Source organism: Mastigoproctus giganteus, chromosome 9, assembly GCF_048544385.1.
Source record: "Mastigoproctus giganteus isolate SK-2022 chromosome 9, ASM4854438v1, whole genome shotgun sequence".
Taxonomy (NCBI): domain Eukaryota; kingdom Metazoa; phylum Arthropoda; class Arachnida; order Uropygi; family Thelyphonidae; genus Mastigoproctus; species Mastigoproctus giganteus.
The window spans coordinates 220547350-220570940 of record NC_143583.1 but is presented as its reverse complement, the minus strand read 5'-3'; the positions used below and the strand labels follow the sequence as shown (position 1 = coordinate 220570940).

Genomic DNA, 23591 nt, shown 5'->3' with positions numbered 1-23591 from the left:
GAAAATTACAGTCTATAGAAGCTGAAGTCTAATGTCAACAAATATCTTCTTTCGTCTTCTCAATCTCCAACCCAAGCACGGTACCAAGTACTATAGGTTCTAATGCCTCTCATGTTTGGGGTTTTCATAAAAAAAAAAAAAAAGAAAAAAAAATTATGCCTTGTGCATTTACAGTACTCTCGATTTTCCGGGATGGATGGTAAAAAAATATTACTGGATAATCTATTTCCCGGTTAATCCAAAATACAGCAAGTCTCCGACATACGTAAGAGATATGTTCCAGGACTTCTTATGCCTTATGTAAGAAGTCCTGGAACATATTTCTTACGTATGTCGGGGACTTGCTGTATTTTGGATTAACCGGGAAATCGATTATCCAGTAATATTTTTTTACCATCCATCCCGGAATATCGAGAGCACATTAAATGCACAAGGCATAATATACTAAGACTGGCAATTTACTAAATAACTATCAGTGTAAATACACTGATAGTTTGGTATTATGATACTACGTTCATAATACCAAACTACAGTAGTGGTGTACTGCTGTAGTTTGCTATTTATTTAAATTTATTTCAACATTTATTTCATCCTTTGCACCAGGGATCCAAGTAGTATCAAAAAATATGACAGTTCAAGAACTGATAGTGAGGAGCTGCCATAGTGTAATAAATATAATTAACTATGTTGTTAATGTTTGTAATAGCAAACTATAGTAGTAGTAGTGGCGCATTACTATAGTTTTTTTTTTTTTATGAAAACTCCAAACACAAAAGGTATCAAAACCTATAGTACTAATACTGTTCGTGGGTTGAAGGAGATGGGGAGGGAAGAGATGTCGGAAACTTTGCCCTGGTGACTAAACATGGGTTTCACCACTTCAAGCCTTCAATAAGCAAAGTGGTGGTATTGCACGGGCTTTTGAGAGCCATCTATCATCTAGTGTTAGTATTAAATTATAGTATTTTGTTATTACTGTTATTTTCTATTTGTAGCGTTACTGGTTAGTATTAGTAGTACCATGCATGGGTTGAGGGAGAAAGGGGCTGCTGGAAACTTTGCTCTAGAGTGGTGGTTTCCAAAGTCGGGTGCACGCATCCCTAGGGGCATGAGAGATAATCCATAGGATGTGCAAGATAATCCGCAATGAATCAATATCTATTAATTATGGAAGCTTTAATTTTTTGAAATGTACTTGAAAATAAAAATTATATAAATGTTTTTTAATACTTCAATATACAGCTTTGTTTGATCGGTTGGCTTTATTCGATCATGCATGTTCAAGTACATGCATTTTGTACTTGAACTTCAATTTAATTTTGTTTTGTATATTTTTATTTGTGATCTTTTAAAATTATATGTGATATTTTTTTAATTGTAATTTTAGATATAATGCCTTCCATGTAAATGTTTATAAAGAAAAAATATATTAAACTTAATAAAAAAAATATATTAAATTTATAGGTTTAATTTTTTTATTCCAGTGCACCCCCTAGTCTTTTTAAAGTTTGGAGCCCATGCTCTAGAGACTAAATATGGGTTTCACCACTTCAAGCCTCCAATAAGCAAAGCAGCAGTATTTCACTGGTATAACCTTGCTTTCTAGCATCATTTTCCTACTTTTAATACTAATTATTCTCCAAAAAAAAATCTACCAGAAAAATTATTTTGGTTTACTTGGGGACTGACTCCCAACTCATGACCCTCATGTCTCTCCCCCTCCTACTTCAAAAGGTGCCTCCGTAGCCAGGTGGGAAGGAGCAGCAGTGCACAGCACACACTTCTTGATTACACCGGGGTTCGAGCCCGTCACCACCAAATACGGAAGATGCGGAAAGGTCAGGGAATGACCACTGCATATCCCGGAGCAATATGGCCTTAGTTGCTAATGCTCCTAAAAAAAAAAAAAAACCCAAAAAACCTCCTACTTCATTAAGTCTCGATGACATTGTTTGCAAAAATCACAACTTTTCATGGGTTTTAATTCAATTTGTTCAATATTAGTCAAGTACTATAACTGTGCTGAACTTTTTATTCTGAAATATTTTTTTTTTTTTTTTTTTTTTTTGACTGGTGAAACATAAGCCTCAGGCTTCCTTGCACCAAATGGCTAATAATAATAAGTTGATGAAATATATTGGTTATATAAAAATACAGGTGACCCCCGCTTAACGCTGATCATTCGTTCTGGAAAAACAGAGCGCTAAGTGAATCCGCGCTAAGCGAGCGCCGATTTCCCATAAGGTAACATATGTATTTATGAGCTGCGGTCGGTGCCATAGGATATTTCCTAATAAATAATAAACAGTAATGAAAAGATGCACAAATGTCGGTCAAAATATTTAATATTCAAATATTTGCACATATAAAATATTCTGCATTGCATACGTATAATTATGTGGTAACTACTGCACATCAAAAGTAAATTTAAAATTCCAATTAAAATAATGAATTTAGTTTAATTGATGAATTTAATCATGACAAATGTGTGGATTTTGAGTTGAACTTTGGCCCTCTTCCAAATAAACTAAAACGGGTATTAATTTTAAATCCCCCGCAGCGTTAAAACCAACAATAAAGTCAACCGATCCTTCGCTGCTTTGAAACCTGGCATGTTTTTTCCTTCTTTCAATATGAAACTTCTTTTAGGCATTCGTTTCCACAAAAGTCCTGCTTCAGCTATGTTAAAAACTTGTTGAGAAGTATAACACATAATACCCCTCTTCAACAATTTTAACAAGTTCTTTTTTGAAAGTTTCGGCTCCTTGATCTGCACTTGCGGCTTCTCCCTGGATTTTAAATCTATTCAACCAGCCCTTACCAGTTTTAAATGGTTCCACGTTTTTTTTTTTTTTTTTTAGGCGAGTTTTCTTCAGATCATCATATTGGCTAATCTCTTTCTCTCTCTCTCTTTTTTTAATATTTAACTTAACTGAATTCTGCATTGGAATATTATCTTCAATAAAATTAAAGTCTTTCCATTTCAATCCTAATAGCCGGCCTAGTCCTAGTTGCTTGCAGTGGAACAGCTATCTTTCCCGCTGCAAAAATTAATTCTTTATTTTTTTATAATTGTTCTTACAGTTAATGTTGCAAGTCCTAAATTATGGCACACATCCGTTTGTCATTGACCGGAATCGCTTCGCTTCAAAACGTCTAATTTAATTTTCAAATTCAGTCTTTTTCTTACATTTATAGTCTTCGTACTGTGCCCAGACGTTGTTGCATTTTCATTCCTATCAGTCATTATTAGCTCTTCGAAAATGTAACTGCGTTGGTTGAATTAATTACGATACAATGTTCAAGTAAACTTTCCGTTACGCACGATGTCTAATACTCTACTGAGTGATGACTAGACTTCGGATAAATGCATATAACACAAATATTACAAGCAATATACTTGATCATTTTTTAAAATGTTGATCTCGGAACTACGTAACAAGTCACTGGACTGAAACTAAATTAGCGTGTGAGAAAATTTCACTGAGCGTGAGAAAATTTCTCAAGTCGGTGTGGGAAACGTTTTAATGCTGTTTTGCTATTCATTTTCAAGCTGTCGACTCCATCAAATGAAACGATTTCATTAAATATGCCAAAAATGCAATCTGTAAAAGAGCGTTGATCTGTGACAGCGTTATAGTCAGATACGGGTTATAATATAAGAACAGCGTTATAGCGAATCAGCGTAAAGCGAACCGCGTTATAACGGGGGCCTGCTGTAGACTGATTGTTGTCCTACCTCCCACCCCCACTATACAAGCGAGTACTTTAATGATCAAATGCATTTGTTGCTCCCCAGTCAATGAAAATGTCCCATTCATAATAATTAATGGTACTAGCAGTCGTCACCACCAAATACGGAGGATGCGGAAAGGTCAGGGAATGACCATCGCATATCCCAAGCAATATGGCCTTAGTTGCTAATGGTCCTAAAAACCAAATAACTAACTAACTAACTAGCAGTCATCAAGACTTCCATCTTAATGCATAAAGCTTTACTTTTTTATATGGTGACAACTATGTATCTATTATTATCATCCTTCTCTTCCTTGCTCTCCGCAACCACAACTTCAGTTCCATCAGCACTTTGACACAATCCACCCACCTTCACTCTCTCCACTCATATATATATATATTAGTAGTAGTAGTGACATGTGATGCAAGAAAGCAAGCATCATGAGCTTATGCAGCATCAGCCAAAAAAAAAAAAAAATTACAAAATAATCCCCTCTAAATATTTGTCCAGTTCCTCGTTAAATTTATTTAACCTATCAACTTCCACAACAACAGATGGAAGTTTGTTCCAGCAATTAATCACCCGCTGGCTACAGGCAAATTTCCATTCTATCTATCTTTCCTTCTATTCTACATCTGGCTTTCTTCAATTTCAATTTATGTCCCCTTAGGTTCGTAATCTGCACAAGTGGAAGAATCCCATCAGAATTCAGCATGCTCAACCCATTCAAGGCCTTATACACCTCAATCAGATCACCTCGTAGGTGCCTAGTCTCCATCTGTTCCAGCTGCTGCAATTTGCAGAACTTAAGCCTCTCCTGGTAAGAGGATCCCTTGATTCCCCTCGCCAATCTGGTTGCCCTTCTCTATACATGTTCAAGCAAATCTACATCCTTCCAAAAATGAGGCCTCCAGTCCTGCACGCAGCACTCAAGGCCTGACCATTGCCTTATACAGAAGGACAATCACCTCCTTTTCCCTGCTAACAAAATTCCTGTATATCATTGACAATTGATCTGCCCTGGCAGCCTGTCTGCATTGCTCAGAAAACTTCATATCTGACTGCACAATTTATTAGTAGTACCCTGCATGAGGGAGAAAGGGGCTGCCGGAAACTTTGCTCTAGAGTGGTGGTCTCCCAGGTGTTTTTCATTTTCTACCTCCTTAACTATAGTACCACACAGTTGGAGTTGGTACGTTTCTCTGGGGTTACTTCTACTCACATGCAGTACTTTGCATTTTTCAAATGTTAAACTTCAGTTGCCACTTCTCAGCCCATCTGCCCAAATTTTCTAGATCCTATGTATATATGCATATATATTTACATATATCAATTCAGAAGTTTTGGTCATTGCAATCCAGCTAGAAAATCAATTATGTACTGCTCTTCAGATGCAAGTGAAATTTCAAGGGGGGGGGGTGATAATAATTCAGCTCTGTGCAGTCATTCACCCACAAAATAAGGAATGACAGTTAAGATATTTCAGGAAGAAAGTAATTCTAAAAATAGGTGTAAGGGAAATTACATATTGGTCTCAATATATCTCCCTCCCTCCCTCCTTCCTCCCAGTTGGTTTCTTTCAAGCTGTGAATGCTTCTATTTGAGTACCTGCAATGGGTAAGGGTCAATGCCTGTCCTGTTTTCCATCAAAAGGTATCAGGTCGTTAGTCTTCAAACAGGAATGTTCATTACATTTTGTTCTTAATTTCAAAGCTATTCGGCGCCTCCGTAGCCAGGTGGGCAGGAGCAGCAGTGCGTAGCACACTCTTCTTGATTAGACCGGGGTTCAAGCCCATGAGCCACCAAATATGGAGGATGCGGAAAGGTCAGGGAATGACCACCGCATATCCCCGGAGCAATATGGCCTTAGTTGCTAATGCTCCTAAAAACCAAATAACAACAACAACTCAAAGCTATTCTTCTTACTTAACGGCCTAGTTTTCTCTTTCATTAGAAAATGGCAAGCTAAAATAAACATCAATGCAAAGACACGAGTGCGGATTAAAAGAACGAAGTACTGCTTAATTGATGAAGATTTTGTCAGTTCATTTGCGAGGTTTGCCCTTTGTGTGAAGATATAAATTAATAAAAACTCTAGTATTATCAGTACCTGCTCATGTGACGGAACACATGGAACTGTTCAAAAATATAAACAATAGAATTTAGTTTACCGCACAAAATATAGTACCCAATAAATAATTAAAAAATAATGTTTACTGTGATCATTGAAACAGTACAAGTGAATGACAATATATATGAGCTTTTTTATTTGTTTATGAAAAGGGGATATTACATCCTCCAACCGAACAAGAAAAAATAATGGGGTTAGAAAAAGAATTATCGTAAAATCCATATAGATGGACTAAGCATATCTGAAATTTGAGAGGAATATTATTTTAAAATGATAAAAATTATCAGTGCTAGTCATCTTAACAGCTAACACTTTCTTCGGACTTCAACAAATTGCCTCCCTCTTCTTGTTACTTGAAAGGGAGGATTTGTCGACAACTCCTACCTTTTCTTCCAAGAAATTTTTCTTTGGGCGATCTTACAACAAAGATGAACAAAGACACTAACTTCCAATGATCTGAATTCAGCAAGCCAGTTGGTTTTTGGTTTGCTAAAGTAATTGGACAAGCTTCTCAAAATTGCATTTTTCCTTTCTTACTGGAACCACATAGATACATATCTGCTTTTATGGTCACATGTCTGGTAGTATCATGTGATAAACTAACTATTCCATGCTTCTTTAGTTGTATAAAAATTGTCAACTGTCATGTCATCCATTTTGGCGTCTTCCTTTTGTAATACTTAACACCAGAACTGTGTTTGTAATTTTCAGGATAATTTTGTTAAATATTTCTCACAGAGCATTCGTATCCAACGACTTGAAATTACCACTCCTATGCCTATGACCATCCAAAGTTTCTTGGACACTATCTGTTTATAACACGTTTCACTACCTCTCAGTGGTTTCGGTACTGTACCCATCTTTGATAATACTGTATTGGGATCCATAGTTAAGACCAAGAGAAAGATGTATGGGCCTCTTTCTTTGACATGTGGAAATATGCAATAGTCATGATTCAAAACAAAGTAGTCAATATACACTGTTTCACATTTGAAGCACGTTAATTTTTCTTAAATTAATTAAATTTTTTTTTTCCTGCAATTAACAGAAGTGAAAAATAAAAATATAGTTATCGCTTTATCAAGTAATTACTAAGATTATAACTTTATAGAATACTTAAATCTATAGTTTTATGCTCTTTAAACTTAGCTGTTAGTTTAACTGCAACTGTATAATATTTATTACTTTTTTTTGTCTCTTTTCTCTTTGTACCGTATACCATATGAAAAAAATAGTATGAAAATCCTATTGTCTCGAAACTTGATATTATGACATGTTGGGCAGACAACTCATGTAATCGACACCTGCTATTACTAGGGGTCTCAAATTGTCTACCCGACATGTCTATACAGTATATGTATCTCTTTAAGCGACACCAAATTCACTTTCATAGCAATACACGTGAAATGTGCACAAAATAACAGGATTATTAGCTTTACTTTTAGACTTACTTAAAATTACTTTTGATATATGAATTTCTTTACATATATGTATTTTAGTGCAATTGCATCATTTAAGTTACATCTCATATTGTGAATACCTTCACGACGAGTTGCCATGACATTGCACTACTTCGAATAAGTAACACTTCACCTGAATGAGAAGGCTTTTGTTACTTATTCTCAGTGGATACCACCACCACCCAGATGGCACCGTTTCAAGGCTATTTGGGCGTTCTTCGGTGGGTGGGTAGGTACCCAAGTGATGTAATGATGGCAAAACAGTTGTGAAGTATATCTTCACAACTGTTTTGCCATCAGGCATCTCTCATATTGTGAAGTATATCTTCACAATATGAGAGATGCCTGATGGTGTATGATATAAGTTAAGACTCTAATGCATTAGGGCTTAAAGCCTCAAGCTGCGAAAGAGATTAGACTATGTGTATTTTAGTGCAATTGCATCATTTATACACAGCTAAATAAAGATTAGCAAATTTGCAATAGCGGCATCGTTTAAGTTACATCTCATATTGTGAATACCTTCACAACGAGTTGCCATGACATTGCACTACTTCAAATAAGTAACGCTTCACCAGAAGGAGAAGACTGTTGTTACTTATTCTCAGTGGATATGACCACCGAGACGGCACCGTTTCAGGGCTATTTGGCCCTTCTTCGGTGGGTGGGTAGGTACCCAAGTGATGTAATGATGGCAAAACAGTTAAGACTAATGCATTAGTCTTAACTTATATCATACACCATCAGGCATCTCTCATATTGTGAAGATATACTTCACAACTGTTTTGTCATCATTACATCACTTGGGCACCTACCCACCCACCCACCCACCCACCGAAGAAGGGCCAAATAGCCCTGAAATGGTGCCGTCTGGGTGGTGGTATCCACTGAGAATAAGTAACAACAGTCTTCTCCTTCGGGTGAAGCATTACTTATTCGAAGTAGTGCAATGTCATGGCAACTCGTCGTGAAGGTATTCACAATATGAGATGTAACTTAAATGATGCAATTGCACTAAAATACACATAGTTTAATCTCTTTTGCAGCTTGAGGCCTTAAGCCCTAATGCATTAGTTTCTTTACATATATAACGAGGAAAAACAAAATAACTGATGGATTTCTATTTGTCCTATTTTAATGAAATGTAGGATGGCTCAACAAATCTTTCTTAAAGAATGAAATGTAAAATTTCATGAAACTCCATCCACTGGCAGTTGTTATATGCGCACCGACATAGTGAGGACAACAGACAATCTAGATATTATTATTACCAGCCGTATGGTGCAAGGAAGCCTGAGGCCCACGCTGCACCAGCCAAAAAAAAAAAAAAAAAAAAAAATATTCTAATCTCCCTGAGAGAGAGAGAGAGAGAGAGAGAGAGAGAGAGCCAGAAGCAAAAGGGAATCACCAAGAAAGAGAAGAACGACAACATCCCGCTCAGGACCCTGGATGCGCCAAGCCCACGCTCACCAGATGTGAGCGTGGGCTTGGGCATACACAGGCAAATGTGCCTTAAAAATAATCTCGCTAGATATAATGTTTGACCATGAAATAAAACCATTAAGGAACAAGTTAGAGTCACTCATCATGAGACATTCACTCTTTCAAGTTGATGAAATTTTTATCACACTTCCCATAATCATTAGGCCTCAAACACATTTTTCTACTAACGCTTTTACATTATCCCCATATTGATTTATATGTCTTTTGGAGTTTGTCAGACTGGTAACAGTTTGGCACCTTTCAATTCACTTTTGAGAAGAAGTACAAGGGGAGAAGGAGGTGATAAAAAGGTTCTGAGAAAGAGTATAAACGACATAGGTACACACTTTTTTTTTTTTTTTGCAATTTCCCCAAAGTTCAATACACTTATCGCATTTATAATCTGCAGAGCATGATCCCAGGAGATTGGGGATCTTTTGGGGATTACCCTGACTTCTAATCTCTCTCTTGGCACAAGCACATTAGAAATATTGCTTCCTTTGCATCTAAAAAACTTCGTTTTCTCTTTTGCTCTCGACTTTACTTTTCTTCCCAACAGGTGTTCTCTGTACAAATCGCAATTCTGCCCCACCATGGAATATTATTCCCACATCTGGGGCAGTGCCCCCAAAACCTCTCTCGGGCTTCTAGATTCCGTTCAGACGAGGGCAGTTAGGTTAATTAATGACTCCTCTCTAACAGAGTCTCTCCACTCTCTGTCTCATAGATGTGCTGTTTGTGCTGCATGCCTTTTCTACAGATACTTCCATGGGCACTGTTCTTCTGAATTGGCTTCTATAATTCCTGCTCTTTCTTTCAAAACAGTCTGAACACATGCTATCACCAGCCAACATCCATTTACCATCCAACTTCAAACTCACAGAACCAACTTTTCATCTTCCTTGTTTATTCATTCATCTGCCATTTTCTGGAACAACCTTCCTTCATACATATTTCCTGAAAATTACAGTCTACTGAAGTTCCAAGTTCAACAAATATCTTCTTTCGTCTTCTCAACCTCCAATCCAAGCAAGGTGTGAAGTACTATAGGTTCTAATACCTGTCTGGGGTTTTCATAAAAAAAATAATAAATAAAAATCCTCCATATGGGTCATCAGGTGGTAAATCAGGATTCCACAGCAAATTTTAACTCTTTACATCTTTAAAATGAGTTCCACACAGATGACGAGAGACTTCAGGAGGTTTCTTTAAATAAATAATAGTCACTTGGATTAAATTTTGGGTTGTACAGTGGGTGGTTTAATTACTGAAATCCGCATTCATGAATATACCTTTACAACTCGGGCTTTGTAAACTGGCATTAAAAAGCAAAATGCCGGCATAATATTCCCCCAGTATTGCAGTTTTAGGTGCCAGAGAATCAATTAACTGTGATCCTTTCGTGTTTCAAAAAAAACACCCTATAACTCAATATCATTAGTGCCAACATGTATAATAATATCACATTTTGTGCCCTTAAAAATCAGATCTGCTCTTTAACTTCAACTTTTGTCCCAAGGCAGATGACACTGTAGAGACGTTTCCAGCTGATGGTTGGGTTCCAAACCCTTTTAAGATACCTTGTGTTTCACTACATGCTTTCTAATTTGGATTCAGATCATAAAATGTAACCAAACAGGATAAAAATCTGATTAGTAAGAATTAACTTTAAATTCTGTTTTGATGATTCCACCCTCTGATGTTTTTTATGAAATGAAAGATACATCTTGCACACTTTGGACATTCCCAAATTCTTCAAAATTCTACTTTTTCAAGTTCAACGATGGTAGTTGTTTCAGATATGATTATTTCAGATGATCAACCAGACCTTTGATCATTATCAATTGACTCCCATCCTCTTGAACTTTGGTGATCACCTTTGCAATAACAGCACAACTGGTTAATGCTTCCATTTTTCAGAGATTTCTTTATCGTTTTTGCCCACTTTGGTCAAAAATTTGATTACTGAACGATATATTTTATAGATATTCATTCTTCTTCCCCCTACTTGTACCAACAGTAATTACTGTAATTTAAAAATATTAAAATTTAGAAACTACATAAGACACTGGCTACAATTTTTTCATCTTATAAGACAAGTTATCAAAATAACCTATTCTATAATTTATTGGTACATTTTATATAGCCTGTGTTCCCAACCCTCATATAACCCTACCCTCTACCCCTTTCTATTTCCCATGAACGCATAATTGGTGATGAGAAAAATTTCATTGCAGTGAAATTTATTGGTAACTCGAATTGTTAACAACACTCCTGGCATTAGCATTAGAAAATGATGCAAGGAAGCAAGCATCTACAGTATCAGAAAGAAATAAAATAAAAAATTGTATGCCCTCCTCCTTACTTTTCATTGCTTACATTTTTTTTTCAACCCACGTTCCAACAATTTATAATAATCTATGTGCTGTCCACATTCCTACCTAAAATGAGGCCACCAGATCTGTATGTACAGTAGTACCAAGATGCGACATAATAATTGCGTTTTAGCAAACTGTTCTGTAAGAACGGGATAATCGCCTCTTTATCCATGCTGAAAAAATTTCTGTATATCATTTTCCATATAAGAGAGTCTTTTTTTTTTTTTTTTTACTATGCTTACATATTTATAAAATAATAAATAACAATAAGCGTACATATACCTAGCATTGTGTATTTACACTGATAGTTATTCAATAAATTACAGGTTCGTGGTATATTATGCCTTGTGCATTTTTTTTATTTTTTTTTATTATTATTATTAATAACAGCATTTTAATATGATTGGTCTTGTAGTCACCTTTCCAGGAACATGTTAAGAAGAATCACTCCTGTCTTCATTATTGTCATAGTCATTGATTTAATTGTATTTTTGAATTTTAATTTTTATTCTTATAAAAAACACACAATGTTTATGCTTTTGTGATATTATAAAGTTATAATTAAAGTGATTAATATGTAAGTAATCATAATTATTGATATATTAATAATTATAAGCATGATTACTGATGTATTAATAACTGTATTACGTTCTTACTGTCATAAATGACTAAGAAATCCCTTGATTTCTATAAGAAAGGTCTGGCTAACCCTCATTTTCCATAAGGTTTGGTCTTAATGCTCACAATTTTGATATTTGTACTAATTTCCAGGAATGTATTTCTTCTTCCTCCATCCCCCCCCCCATGGATTTATTTATTTATTTTTATTGTTTTGGGTTCTTCCTGGGAAGTTCAGGCGATTCCAGGGATGGCCTAATGAGAGTAATGCTATGGATGGTAACTAGGATCTTGGTTCTCCACAAGCCCCTAGGCTGAGAGGCCACGACGACAACAGAACCTAACATTATGACATTAACAATACATCACTCATGCTTTCTGGCATTTATATGAAACTGTCTCAACAGAAGAGAAGAGAACTGATAGCAGAGTTGTGGGCAGCTGCCTGTGCCACTTTGACCTTCAACACTATATCCATTATCGCCCTATGAATGAAGGCACAGAGCTCATAGATAGTAGTTAACCTACCTCCCCTGGTAGGGACGTCAACTCAAGCTATTGGTTAATTAAATAGTTATTTCACTACGTGATTTGAAATAACTAAATAGTTATTTCAAAGGTATAGCTTGTAATGCTTTTGGGTTGTGAGTTCATGTTATTTAAACATTGTTTTAAGTTGTCACTAACTTGCTAATTTTGGTTTGCCTCATAATTTATTTTGACAAATTTGAAGTCAAAATTTGGATTTTTTGGGATTTTGTGCATATGGATCCCTGGCCCTGGGGGCATTTAACTGGACTAAAGTTTATTTAACATGAATGTCCTCCGACAAATATAATGGGTATTCTCTATTATTATTTATTTGTAAATTAGTGCAGTGCGTTTGTAGGTGTTTTGCTAGTTATCACTGTTTTTTCAAAGCTTGTGTATATCTGGGAGGGATAATGTTTAATGCTCATTTGCAAAGATGTCTGCAGATTTGTTAGGTGTATATTCTATGGCAGATGGGTGTTAAAACACTTCTACTATTTATATATATTTGCTCTGTGGATTTTATTTATTACTTTTAATAGGTATTACACTCGTTTAAGCATTCTATTTTTGAAGTATGTAATTGTTGTAAATACTGCAATTCTCTAAATATTGAAGACTTACTGTTGTTATTAGTGAAAATGAAAATGCCGGTAAAGAAGTTTTAAGCTTTCTCTTTGGAAGGAGCAATGTAACATCAATTTGCAGAGAAAGCAATGTCTTCTTTATTCACTAGTTGAAAACAACCATCACTATTAGAAAATAATTATTTAAATGTTATTATATTAGAATGTGAGCATATTTTATGAGCTCAGATTTATGTTAAAAAACTCAGTTCAAGAATTTTTATAATACATTGTTATTCTCTTGTATTTGTTTAAAATGATAAGTAGATGCATGTATTTCTGTACTAACCTGCATTTAAATTGTTTTATTGCTATTTTTTAATATTGCTTTAAAGGTTTTGGAGTTGTTCCTGATAGCCCTAATAAACAGGGTGGAGGATTTTTGAATACCTCAACATTTGGCTCACCTAATGTTGGTTTACAAGGAGATAGAAAAAGGGTAAAATTTCATTTCATTCCATATTCTTATCAACAGTTTTTATTTTATATCTTGCATGATGCATATTCATAATTTTATATAGGATTTGTATTAAAGGAAGAATTTTATACAGTGGAACCTCCAGTAATGGCTACTGTAAACAGCAGATATCTCCTCAGACTAACTAATTATCATTCTGCAGCTAACAATTTTAAGTTATTTGGTTTTTAGGAGCATTAGCAACTAAGGCCACATTGCTCCGGGATATGCGGTGGTCATTCCCTGACCTTTCCGCATCCTCTGTATTTGGTTGTGATGGGCTCGAACCCCGGTCTAATCAAGAAGCGTGTGCCACGCACTGCTGCTCCTTCCCACCTGGCTACGGAGGCGCCCACAACAATTTTAAGAGTAATGCAATTAGATAGTATGAACCAGAGCTGTAATGCTAAATATGTTCTTCGTTGATATCAAAATTTGTAAAATGATAAGAGAAGTTTACCTCACTATAATTTGTAGAACACTCCCGTATGATATTCTCCAGAAATTAAAACGAAAAAATCTTACATTACAAAATAATTAATAATTATTTAATTAGTAACAAATAATTAAAAATCAATTTAACGCAATTAAGAATTAAGAAAATCAATTAAAAGAATTTAACGAAAAAATTGCAAAACAATTTTCATTCTTGAAGCTGACAACACTTTTCGACTGTATGTCGTGATCACAGAAATGAAAATTACCGAATAGGGGTGAGCATGGAACTTAAATAGGGATTATTTGTCTTTGCACATGTGCGTAAAAGCCAATGAATTAGAGATCAGATATGGCCAGTGAACATTAACAGAATTCTTGTATAATTTAATTTTGACGGTTTCTGCAATTAATAGTTGTGTATAATTACGCTAAGTATTTTGGACGCTAAGTATTTTGGCCTCGTTAAATAAAAAAGTTTTTCGTTAACAGCATGAAAAGCCAATTCTGACGCTGCTGAACAAGAAGCATGAACAGAGGCCACATGTTGATTAACACGAATATTCAGAGCAAAACGCGTTGAACTTGGTAAGACGAATTGCAATGACTGCAAGAAATGTTGTATACCAGGTCATTTATTTGTATTGCGAATGAGGAAAGGACTGAGTGATTGTTCAGTATAGTGTGTAATTTCCATATTGGCCTGGCCACAATTTTAAATTCGGTATCTTTAAAGAATCTGTTAAGCTTGTCCTATAATTTGGTTTATTGTAGCAATGTAATGCAAGAGTAATGCAATGTAATCCTGCAATTGAAGGGTATCTTAGATAAATTGCTATGATCAGAGCATTGAGTTGACCCCTTAATCATGGCCATTAGGGAATTAATCTTACGCGCGCCTCCGTAGCCAGGTGGGAAGGAGCAGCAGTGCATAGCACACGCTTCTTGATTAGACCGGGGTTCGAGCCCGTCACCACCAAATACGGAGAATACGGAGAATGCGGAAAGGTCAGGGAATGACCACCGCATATCCCGGAGCAATATGGCCTTAGTTGCTAATGCTCCTAAAAACCAAATAACAAACAAACAAACAATTAATCTTACCTAGAGATTAAAAGTTATGAATTTAGGTGCAAAATGGCCACTGAACAGAAATGGCTAACACTAGAAGAAAATAAAATTTGACATGATTAAAAAAAGTAATCTTAAGCCACTGTAAATTTGCTGAAAAGTAAGTTAAACAACAATTATAGTATACATAGTACAATACATATTTTAATTTTCAATTTTAACTTTAAAATCATAAAATACTTCTGTGTATTTGGCTGTATTGAAATTAGGACGACTGTCTTTTCCCTTCAGCACTTTTCCTTTCTTTACAGCCAGCAGGATTTAGTCTATAGTTAATGAAATGGTCTTAATGCTCAGGGCAGGACAAACGCTAGAAGGAACAGGATGAAAACCATGAGTCCATTATATAAGAAAGGCATAATTATTGATGATCCTGTTCAGATTGCTGAAAAACTAAATATTTTACATCTTCATTTGGGCCTGAAAAGTTTTTAGGCATAGGAATTCCTAGTATACCAAGTTAGTAGCTAAATGGTTTCGTGAATAACTGAGAGGGAGGAAAGTGGAAGAGAGTTGTTGAAACCAAAGAGAATAAAACACCTGGAGTGATTAAATCTATCCTATAACAGTATATGCTGTAAAGTTAGGAATACTTTAAAATCAATCATGTTTTGCAAAAAAAAAAATCAACATTCAACGTTATCCTGAAATGTTAATAAAGTAATCTGGCACTTATTTTTTTAAGTTATTTATTTTTTTAATGAAAACCCGAAACACAAGAGGTATTAGAGCTTATAGTACTGTGCATGGGCTGGAGGTTAAGAAAATGAAAGAAGATATTTGTTGACATCAGACTTGAACTTCTGTAGGTTGTAATTTTCAGGAAATACTTATGAAGGAAGATTGTTCCAGAAAACAAGTTGAATGAATAAATGAGGAAGAAGAAAAGTTTGAAGTGGGACAATAAAAGGATGTTGACTGGTTGCAGCATGTGTTCGGACTGCTTTCGAAGAGAGAGAGAGAGAGAGAGAGAGAGAGAGAGAAAAAGAATGGGAATTATAGTAGCCAATTCAGAAAAACAGTGCCCATGGAAGTATCTACAGAAAAGGAATGCAGTAGAAACAGAATGCCTAGGAGACAGAGTGGAAAGATTCCGTTAGAGGTGTCATTAATTAATCTGACTGTCCTCTTTTGAATGGAATCTAGAGGTCCTGAGCTGGATATCATCATTCTTCTCTTTCTTGGTGATTCCCTTCTACTTCTGACACACACACACTCTCTCTCTCTCTCTCTCTCTCTCTCTCTCTCTCTCTCTCTCTCTCTCTTAGAGTAACTCGTGAATTTTCTTTTGGCTGGTGCAGCATAAGCTTCAGGCTTCCTTGCACCATACAGCTAATAATAATAATAAAGTCTGAGACAGGTTTTGGGGGAACCACCCAATATTCCATGGTAGGACGGATTTGTACAGAGTGAACAGCTGTTTGGAAGAAAAGTAATGCCGAGATCGAAAGAAAACCCAGTTTTTAGATGCAGAGGAAGCAATATTTGTGATGCGCTTATGCAAAGACAGATTATCCCCAAATAGTGATATATGATATTGCCTAGAAATCAAAGTGTCACTGAGGATAAGCATAGGAGCAGAAGAATCCTTTTTGTGAGATATAAGACAGGACTGAGTTTTAGAAGGATTGAAATCAACAAAGTTATCTTTTCCCCACTGGAGAATTACCTGGATATCAGCATTTAAGGAATTGGTAGTGGATATTCGAGAAGTTGAAGCTGTTTGAGTGAGAATTATAGAAGCAAGGTTCCTCAAACTGGAAGGTGGAATGCAATGTACTATCATTAGCAAAACTATGGATAGGATTTCCGGTCAATGGAAGAAGGTCATTAATATATAAGTGGAAAAGAGTGGGAGAAAGAACTGAACACCAGTATTAGTGGAGAAGTTAGAAGACAAGAGAGCCATCCACCTGCAGTGAGCGAGTGGTTTGAGAGAAAACTGGATACCCAATTACAAAAACAGTTGGCAAACCATAAGATAGAAACTTATTTTGAAGACATTTATGCCAAATGAAATCAAAAGTCTGGAAGCGAAACAGACAGGTGTGTGTGTGGGGGGGGGGGGTCAAAAATTTTATTCACCCAGAAGTAGTTGTGATAGAAAGCTGAAATTTATTTTTGTTTGTTACTTTGAAATTTCTATAGCAACTAGAAAAATTTTATTTTTCATCTGACGATTCATATTTTTTTTCTTTGCAGTGCTGAATGAACAGAAGCGTCACAATGATAAAGTGGAATACATTTCAGTGGTTCAGTTTCTCTTTCTGCAAGGAAAAAACCTAAAACAATCCATGAGGGAACGATCGCTGTTTATGGAGAAGACTGTCCAGGTTACAATGTTGTTGCACATTGGTATAAACGGTTGAAATGTAGAAGAACCTTAGTGCATGATGCAGAAATCCCAGGGTGCCCATTAACAGAAAAGAGAGAGAGAGAGAGTGTTGCAAAAATTGAGGTGTTATCCCTGGAAGATTACCGAATTATCATCAAAGAACTAGTTGCAGGGCTCCAAATTAGTGTAGGGTCTGTGGAGAACACCCTCCATCAACAGTTGCATAATGAATCAAGTGTTTGCTAGATTTCCCAGACTTCTGATCCCTTACCAGAAGGAAAGGGATCAGAATGTGCATGACACATTGTTGATATACCAGGAAAAGAAAGTTTTTTTTTTTTTTTTTTTTTTTTTTTTTCCATGACTAGTCACCATAGATAAAATTTGGATTCATCACTGTGATCCCAAAACTAAACAAATGTCAAAACAATGGAAGTATGCAGAATCCACTCATGAAAGCCAAAGGGCAACAAAGTGCTGGCAAGTGATACCATCAGTTTTTTGGGATATCAGCATGATGTAATACTAACAGATTGTCTTCAAATGAACTGCACTGTGACAGCAGTATTATTCCAACTTCCTCATAAAGCTATGAACTGCTATAAAAGAAAAAAAAAGACAGAGAAAGCTGTCAAGAAGTATGTGCCTCCTCCATGATAATGCTCCTGTGTATTCCTTGCATGTTGCAGTGAGTTGTGTCCATGAATGCGTGTTCGAAATATTGCTGCATCCTGCGATTTCATAAGTCTTGCACCCTTGGATTTCTTCTTCTTTCCTCCCCTGAAGTCCATTCTTCCTGGAAAACACTTTGCTGCTACTGAGTCATGGTTTGAAGGATAGCCCCACAAAACTTGCCTGTGGAAGTGTATTAAGAGATGGCAAAAATGTAATTTTTCTGGTATGTTGAACATGGTGTTTGTGTCAACCTCTTGTCACAACTACTTCTGGGTAAATACAAATATTTATTTATTTTTCCTCCTTACCTTGTACGAGAGAAAACAGCAGCTGTGCCCACATCATTGCCAGACTTTCCGACTTTGAACCAATAGTATAGATCTTAGTAAAGTGGGCATAATTTTCTTTGTGAGCAAATGTTCTTTCTGAATGTTGTTGTTTGTTACAGCATTTTTTCCCCATTTCTGAAGAAAGTGTGAAGGTAATCAGGGGTAGGGGGAGAGGATCTGGATCTGTGAAGTCTCTGAGGACTTTAGGAAAATGAACATTCCAGCATTCCATTAACATCTGTAATCTGATTCTGGTAGGCTGATTTGCTCTCTGTAGAGTGTTTGGGGAGGCTTTTAATTTTAGCTGCATAATTGAATGGTAACATCATCCTTCTGATACTTTTGTGTAGGTTCATGAGCTTCAGCATACAGACTTTGAACAGAAGATGTTCTGTATGTATCTAGGACAATCCTGAAGAGCATTGGATAAAGGAAAGATGTGCCAACGTTACTCTCTCTGTCGGAATCGTAAAGAGATGTTGTATGGTCTAGATCAGTGGTTCCCAAAATTTTTTATAACTTCTAATGAAGTTTGTTTGTATTTATGATTTGGCGTTGTCTTCTATTAACTCCAAATTGTAAATACAAACAAAATGACCAAGGGAGAAATATCTTTGAAAGCGATATTAGCAGTAAAACTTTAAATACGAAGCGAGGAAGATGTTTTGTCGTAGGCTCTATCAATTGTAAATATGCAACCAGTCCACTTCCTGTTTAGACCAGCAGTTCCCAAAGGGGGCTGTACTGCCCACTTTGAGAACCACTGGTCTAAGTAAAATCTAATTAGGGATCTATGTAAGCGGAGCAGGGTGTAATGATCCTATGCACCACCTTGTACTGGAAATGTTAAACATTCATGGACTACTTGCACAAAGAAACTGAACATATGAAGAGTATGTAGTCTAAGCATGTTTAACAGGCTCTTGGAAGTTTAGCTTGTTATCAAAAATTAGACCCAGGAGATGAAGATTCTTTACTATTGACAGAAGGTGATTGAAAATTAATTGTTATAATAACCACTTTTTTATCACGTGAGATAATAATATAGTTTAAGCTTCTATCCCAACCACTCTACGTTTAAGGTGAAGTTTCAGGCAACTTACTGCTGCCTATCGTAAGACCATACATTGGCTGTTAAGGGGAGAAAATATAAAGAGATACAATTACAAAAAAGAGTTAACATTAATTTGTAGTTAATTATTAATTTTGAATTTTAGGGTTTTTATGAAATCCAAACTAAGGAATTTTTATGGTTAAAATTACATTAGCATTAGTAGGGCATATTATGCAGGAAAGCAAGCTTATATAGTATTAGCCAAAAAAAAAAAAAACACAACACCCTTCCCATTTCACCCATCCATTCACCACAAATGTTTGTCTAGTTCTGCCTTGAACTTATTTAAGTTGCTGACCTCCACTACAACAGATGGAAGCCTGTTCCAACTATTAACCACCCTCTGGCTAAAGGTGAATTATTGAACATCCATTCTTCAATTGTCTTTCCTTAATTTGAATTTATGCCTCCTAGGTGAGTAATCTAAGCAAGAGGAAGATCTCATTACCATTGAGTTTACTCCATCCATTCAAGGATGGAGTAAACTCAGTGGTAATGATCTCATTATACACCTCAATTCGATACACCTCGATTCGATCACTTTGCAGGAGCCTTGTCTCCAGAAGGATCAATTTGCAGAACTTAAGCCTTTCTTGATAACACCAAATCTTTGTTCCACTTACCAATCTTGTTGCCCTTCTTTGTACTCGTTCTAGCAGCTCTACATCCTTCCTAAAATGAGACCTCCAGACCTGTATAGAGTACTCAAGGAGTGTGCTGAGTATAAGGCAATTGCCCTCTTGTATAAGGCAATGGTGCCTTATACAAGGGAGCAATCACCACCTTATCCTTGCTAGCAAAATTCCTGTGTATCACCATGAACTACTCTTGCAGCCTTTTTGCACTGCTCAGAAAACTTCATATCTGACTTCACAATTATTCCCAGGTCATTTTCATTCTTCACTACCCTGAGTGTAGTACCACCCAGATGATATGTTACGCTGGGGTTACTGCTACCCATATGAAGTACTTTACATTTTTCAATGTGAAACTTCAGTTGCCATCTCTCAGGCTATCTGCTCAACTTTTCCAGATCCTCTTGCATTAGTGTTCTATCATTACTGTCATTAACAACCCTGCCAACCGTCTGTAAACTTAGACATTAACCCTGATATACCTACATCAGTATCATTGATAAATACTGAGAACAAAAATGGGCCCAACGTCGAACCCTGTGGGACTCCACTAAAAACATTAGCCCACGAAGATCAGTGTCCATTGATTACCACTCTCTGTCTTCTCTCACTCAACCATCCCTTTATCCATTGTAGCAACTTGCTCTTAATGCCGCACTGCTCCAATTTGTGCAGTAGTCTTCCATGTGCCACAGTATCAAAAGCTTTCCTAAAATCCAGGTATATGATTTCAAAATTATTCTTTGCTCCAATTTCTTTGTGACCACATCATAGTATTTAATCAAATTTGTCAGACAAGATTTCCCCTTAACAAACCCATGCTGGGTCTGAACAAAAAAAAATTTTTTTTTTTTTTTATGAAAACCCCAAACACGAGTGGTATTAAAACCTATAGAACTTAGTACCATGCTTGGGTTGGAGGTTGAGAAGACGAAAAAAGATACTTGTTGACATTACACTTGAACTTCTGTAGACTATAATTTTCTGGAAGTACATATGAAGGAAGGTTGTTCCAGAAAACGGCAGTTGAATGAATAAACGAGGAAGATGAAAAGTTGGTTCTGCGAGTTTGAAGTTAGACAGTAAATGGATGTTGGCTGGCGGTGGCACGTGTTCGGACTGTTTTGAAAGAGAGAGTGGGAATTATAGAAGTCTAATCAGAAGGACAGTGCCCATTGAAGTATCTGTAGAAAAGGCATGCAGCAGAAACAGTATGTCTATGAGACAGCGAGTGAAGAGACTATTAGAGAAGAGTCATTGCCCTCTTCTGAATGGAATCTAGAAGCCTGAGAGAGGTTTTGGAGGCACTGCCCCAGATGTGGAAACAATATTCCATGGTAGAGCGGATTTGCAATTTGTACAGATTGAACAGCTGTTTGGAAGAAAAGTAAATCTGAGAGCAAAAGAGAAAACCAAGTTTTTTAGATGCAGAGGAAGCAATATTTGTAATGTGCTTGTGCCAAGAGAGATTAGAAGTTAGGTTAATCCCCAAAAGAGAAATATCATTTTGCCTAGAAATCGGAGTGCTACCAAAGATAAGCATAGGAGCAGAATAATCCTTTTTGCGAGATATAAGACAAGACTGAGTTTTAGAAGGACTGAAATAAACTAAGTTGCCTTTGGCACACTGGATAATTACCTGAAGATCGGCATTTAAGGAATTGGTAGCAGATATTCGAGAAGTTGAAGCTGATTGAGCAGGGCAGCGTTTCTCAAAATGGAAAGTGGAATGCTATGTGCTCTCATCGACAAAACAAATGGATAGGATTTCCAGTCAATGGAAGAAGGTCATTAATATACAAGAGGAAAAGAGTGGGGGAAAGAACTGAACCTGGGGGACACCAGCATTAGTGGAGAAGTTAAAAGACAGAGAGCCATCTACCATCACCCTCTGTGAGTGATCAGAGAGAAAACTGGATAACCAATTACAAAAAACAGTTGGCAAACCATAAGATGGAAGCTTGTTTAGAAGACCTTCATGCCAGACATGATCAAAAGCCTTTGAGATGTCAAGAACAACTGCTTGTATTTCACCGAACTTATTCATTGAATTTGGCCATGAAAGTGTAACTTAAGCCAGAATATCACCAGTGGATCGACACTGAAGAAATCCATATTGGTGATCGTTCATCAGACGGAATGTTTCTAGACCACAGGAGCCATTGAATGGAGCGTATTGGGAATGGTGAGATGTGTTTTACCAAGATCATTAACACATGAATTAGAACAAAAATGGGATGCTAGCAGGTCAGCTTTATCCTTTGCTGAAGTGACAACAGAACCATCTGGTTTTGTCAGATGTGGGAACAATAGCTTTGGCAAGAGACCAGAAAGCTCGGCTACCGTTAGGGCAAGAAGCAAGTTTTCTACTCTTAGCCTGTTCAAAATCTAGTGTGGATTGATTAATAACTGCTTTACAATTAGCATTAGTAGAAGCATATGATGCAAGAAAGCAAGCTTATGCAGCATCAGCCAAAAAAAAAAAAAAAAAAAAAATGCCCCCATTTCACCCCTCTGTTCCATCCACATACCTGTCCAGCTCAGCCTTAAATTTATATAGGCTATCAACTTCCACACCAAAGGATGGAAGTCTGTTCTACCAACCAACTACCTGCTAGTTAAAGGCAAACTTCCGTACATCTATCCTACGTCTGTCTTTCCTCAATTTGAATTTATGCCCTCTCAGGTGATTATTCTGAGCAAGAAGAAGAATCCCATCAGCATTGAGCATGCTCAAACCATTAAAGGCTTTATACTCCTCAATCAGGTCACCTCACACGTGTTTAGTCTCCAGACACTGTAATTTGCAAAACTTAAGCCTTTCTTTGTAAGAACAACACTTTGTTCCATTCACTAATCTTGTTGCCTTTCTCTGTACTCCTTCCAACAGCTCTACATCCTTCTTAAAATGAGGCCTACAGACCTGTATACAGTACTCAAGGTGTGGCCTGACCATTGCCTTATACAAGGGGATAATCACCTCCTTATCCCTGCTAGAAAAATTCCTGTATATCATTGTTAAGACACCATGACCGTCTCTTGCAGACTGTCTGCACTGCTGAGAAAGCTTCATATCTGCCTGCACAATAACCGCAGGTCCTTTTCATTCTCTATCACTGTCAGTGTAGTACCAATGAGTTGTAACTTTACTCTGGGGTTACTGTTTTCCATAATTTAAATTTGTCAATGTTAAACTTCATTTGCCACCTCTCAGCCCATCCGCTGAACTTTTCTAGATCCTGTTTCAGCAGCATACTGTCATTAGTGTCCTTAACAACCATACCAACCTTCATATTGTGTGCAAACGTGGACATTAAGCTTGATATACCATCATCAGTATCATTTATAAATACAGAAAACAACAATGGACCGAGACTGAAACCTGAGGACCTCCACTAATAACATTAGTCCATGATGAGCAGTGTCCATTGATTACCACTCTCTGTCTTCTCCCACTCAACCGTCCCTTTATCCATAGCAGCAATTTGCTTCCGATACCACACTGCTCCAATTTGTTC

The 23591-nt window shown here is 36.6% G+C and overlaps 1 protein-coding gene across 1 annotated transcript in view; it reads left to right on the top strand.

Annotated features, from left to right (window-relative positions):
- The window catches only part of RPA2 (Replication protein A2), a 382124-nt gene that overhangs the window by 103576 nt on the left and 254957 nt on the right, over positions 1–23591 (top strand). Inside the window, exon 2 of the mRNA XM_090381178.1 lies at positions 13298–13401. Within this exon, the coding sequence (XP_090237304.1) occupies positions 13298–13401 (104 nt within the window). The remainder of the gene's footprint in view (positions 1–13297; positions 13402–23591) is intronic.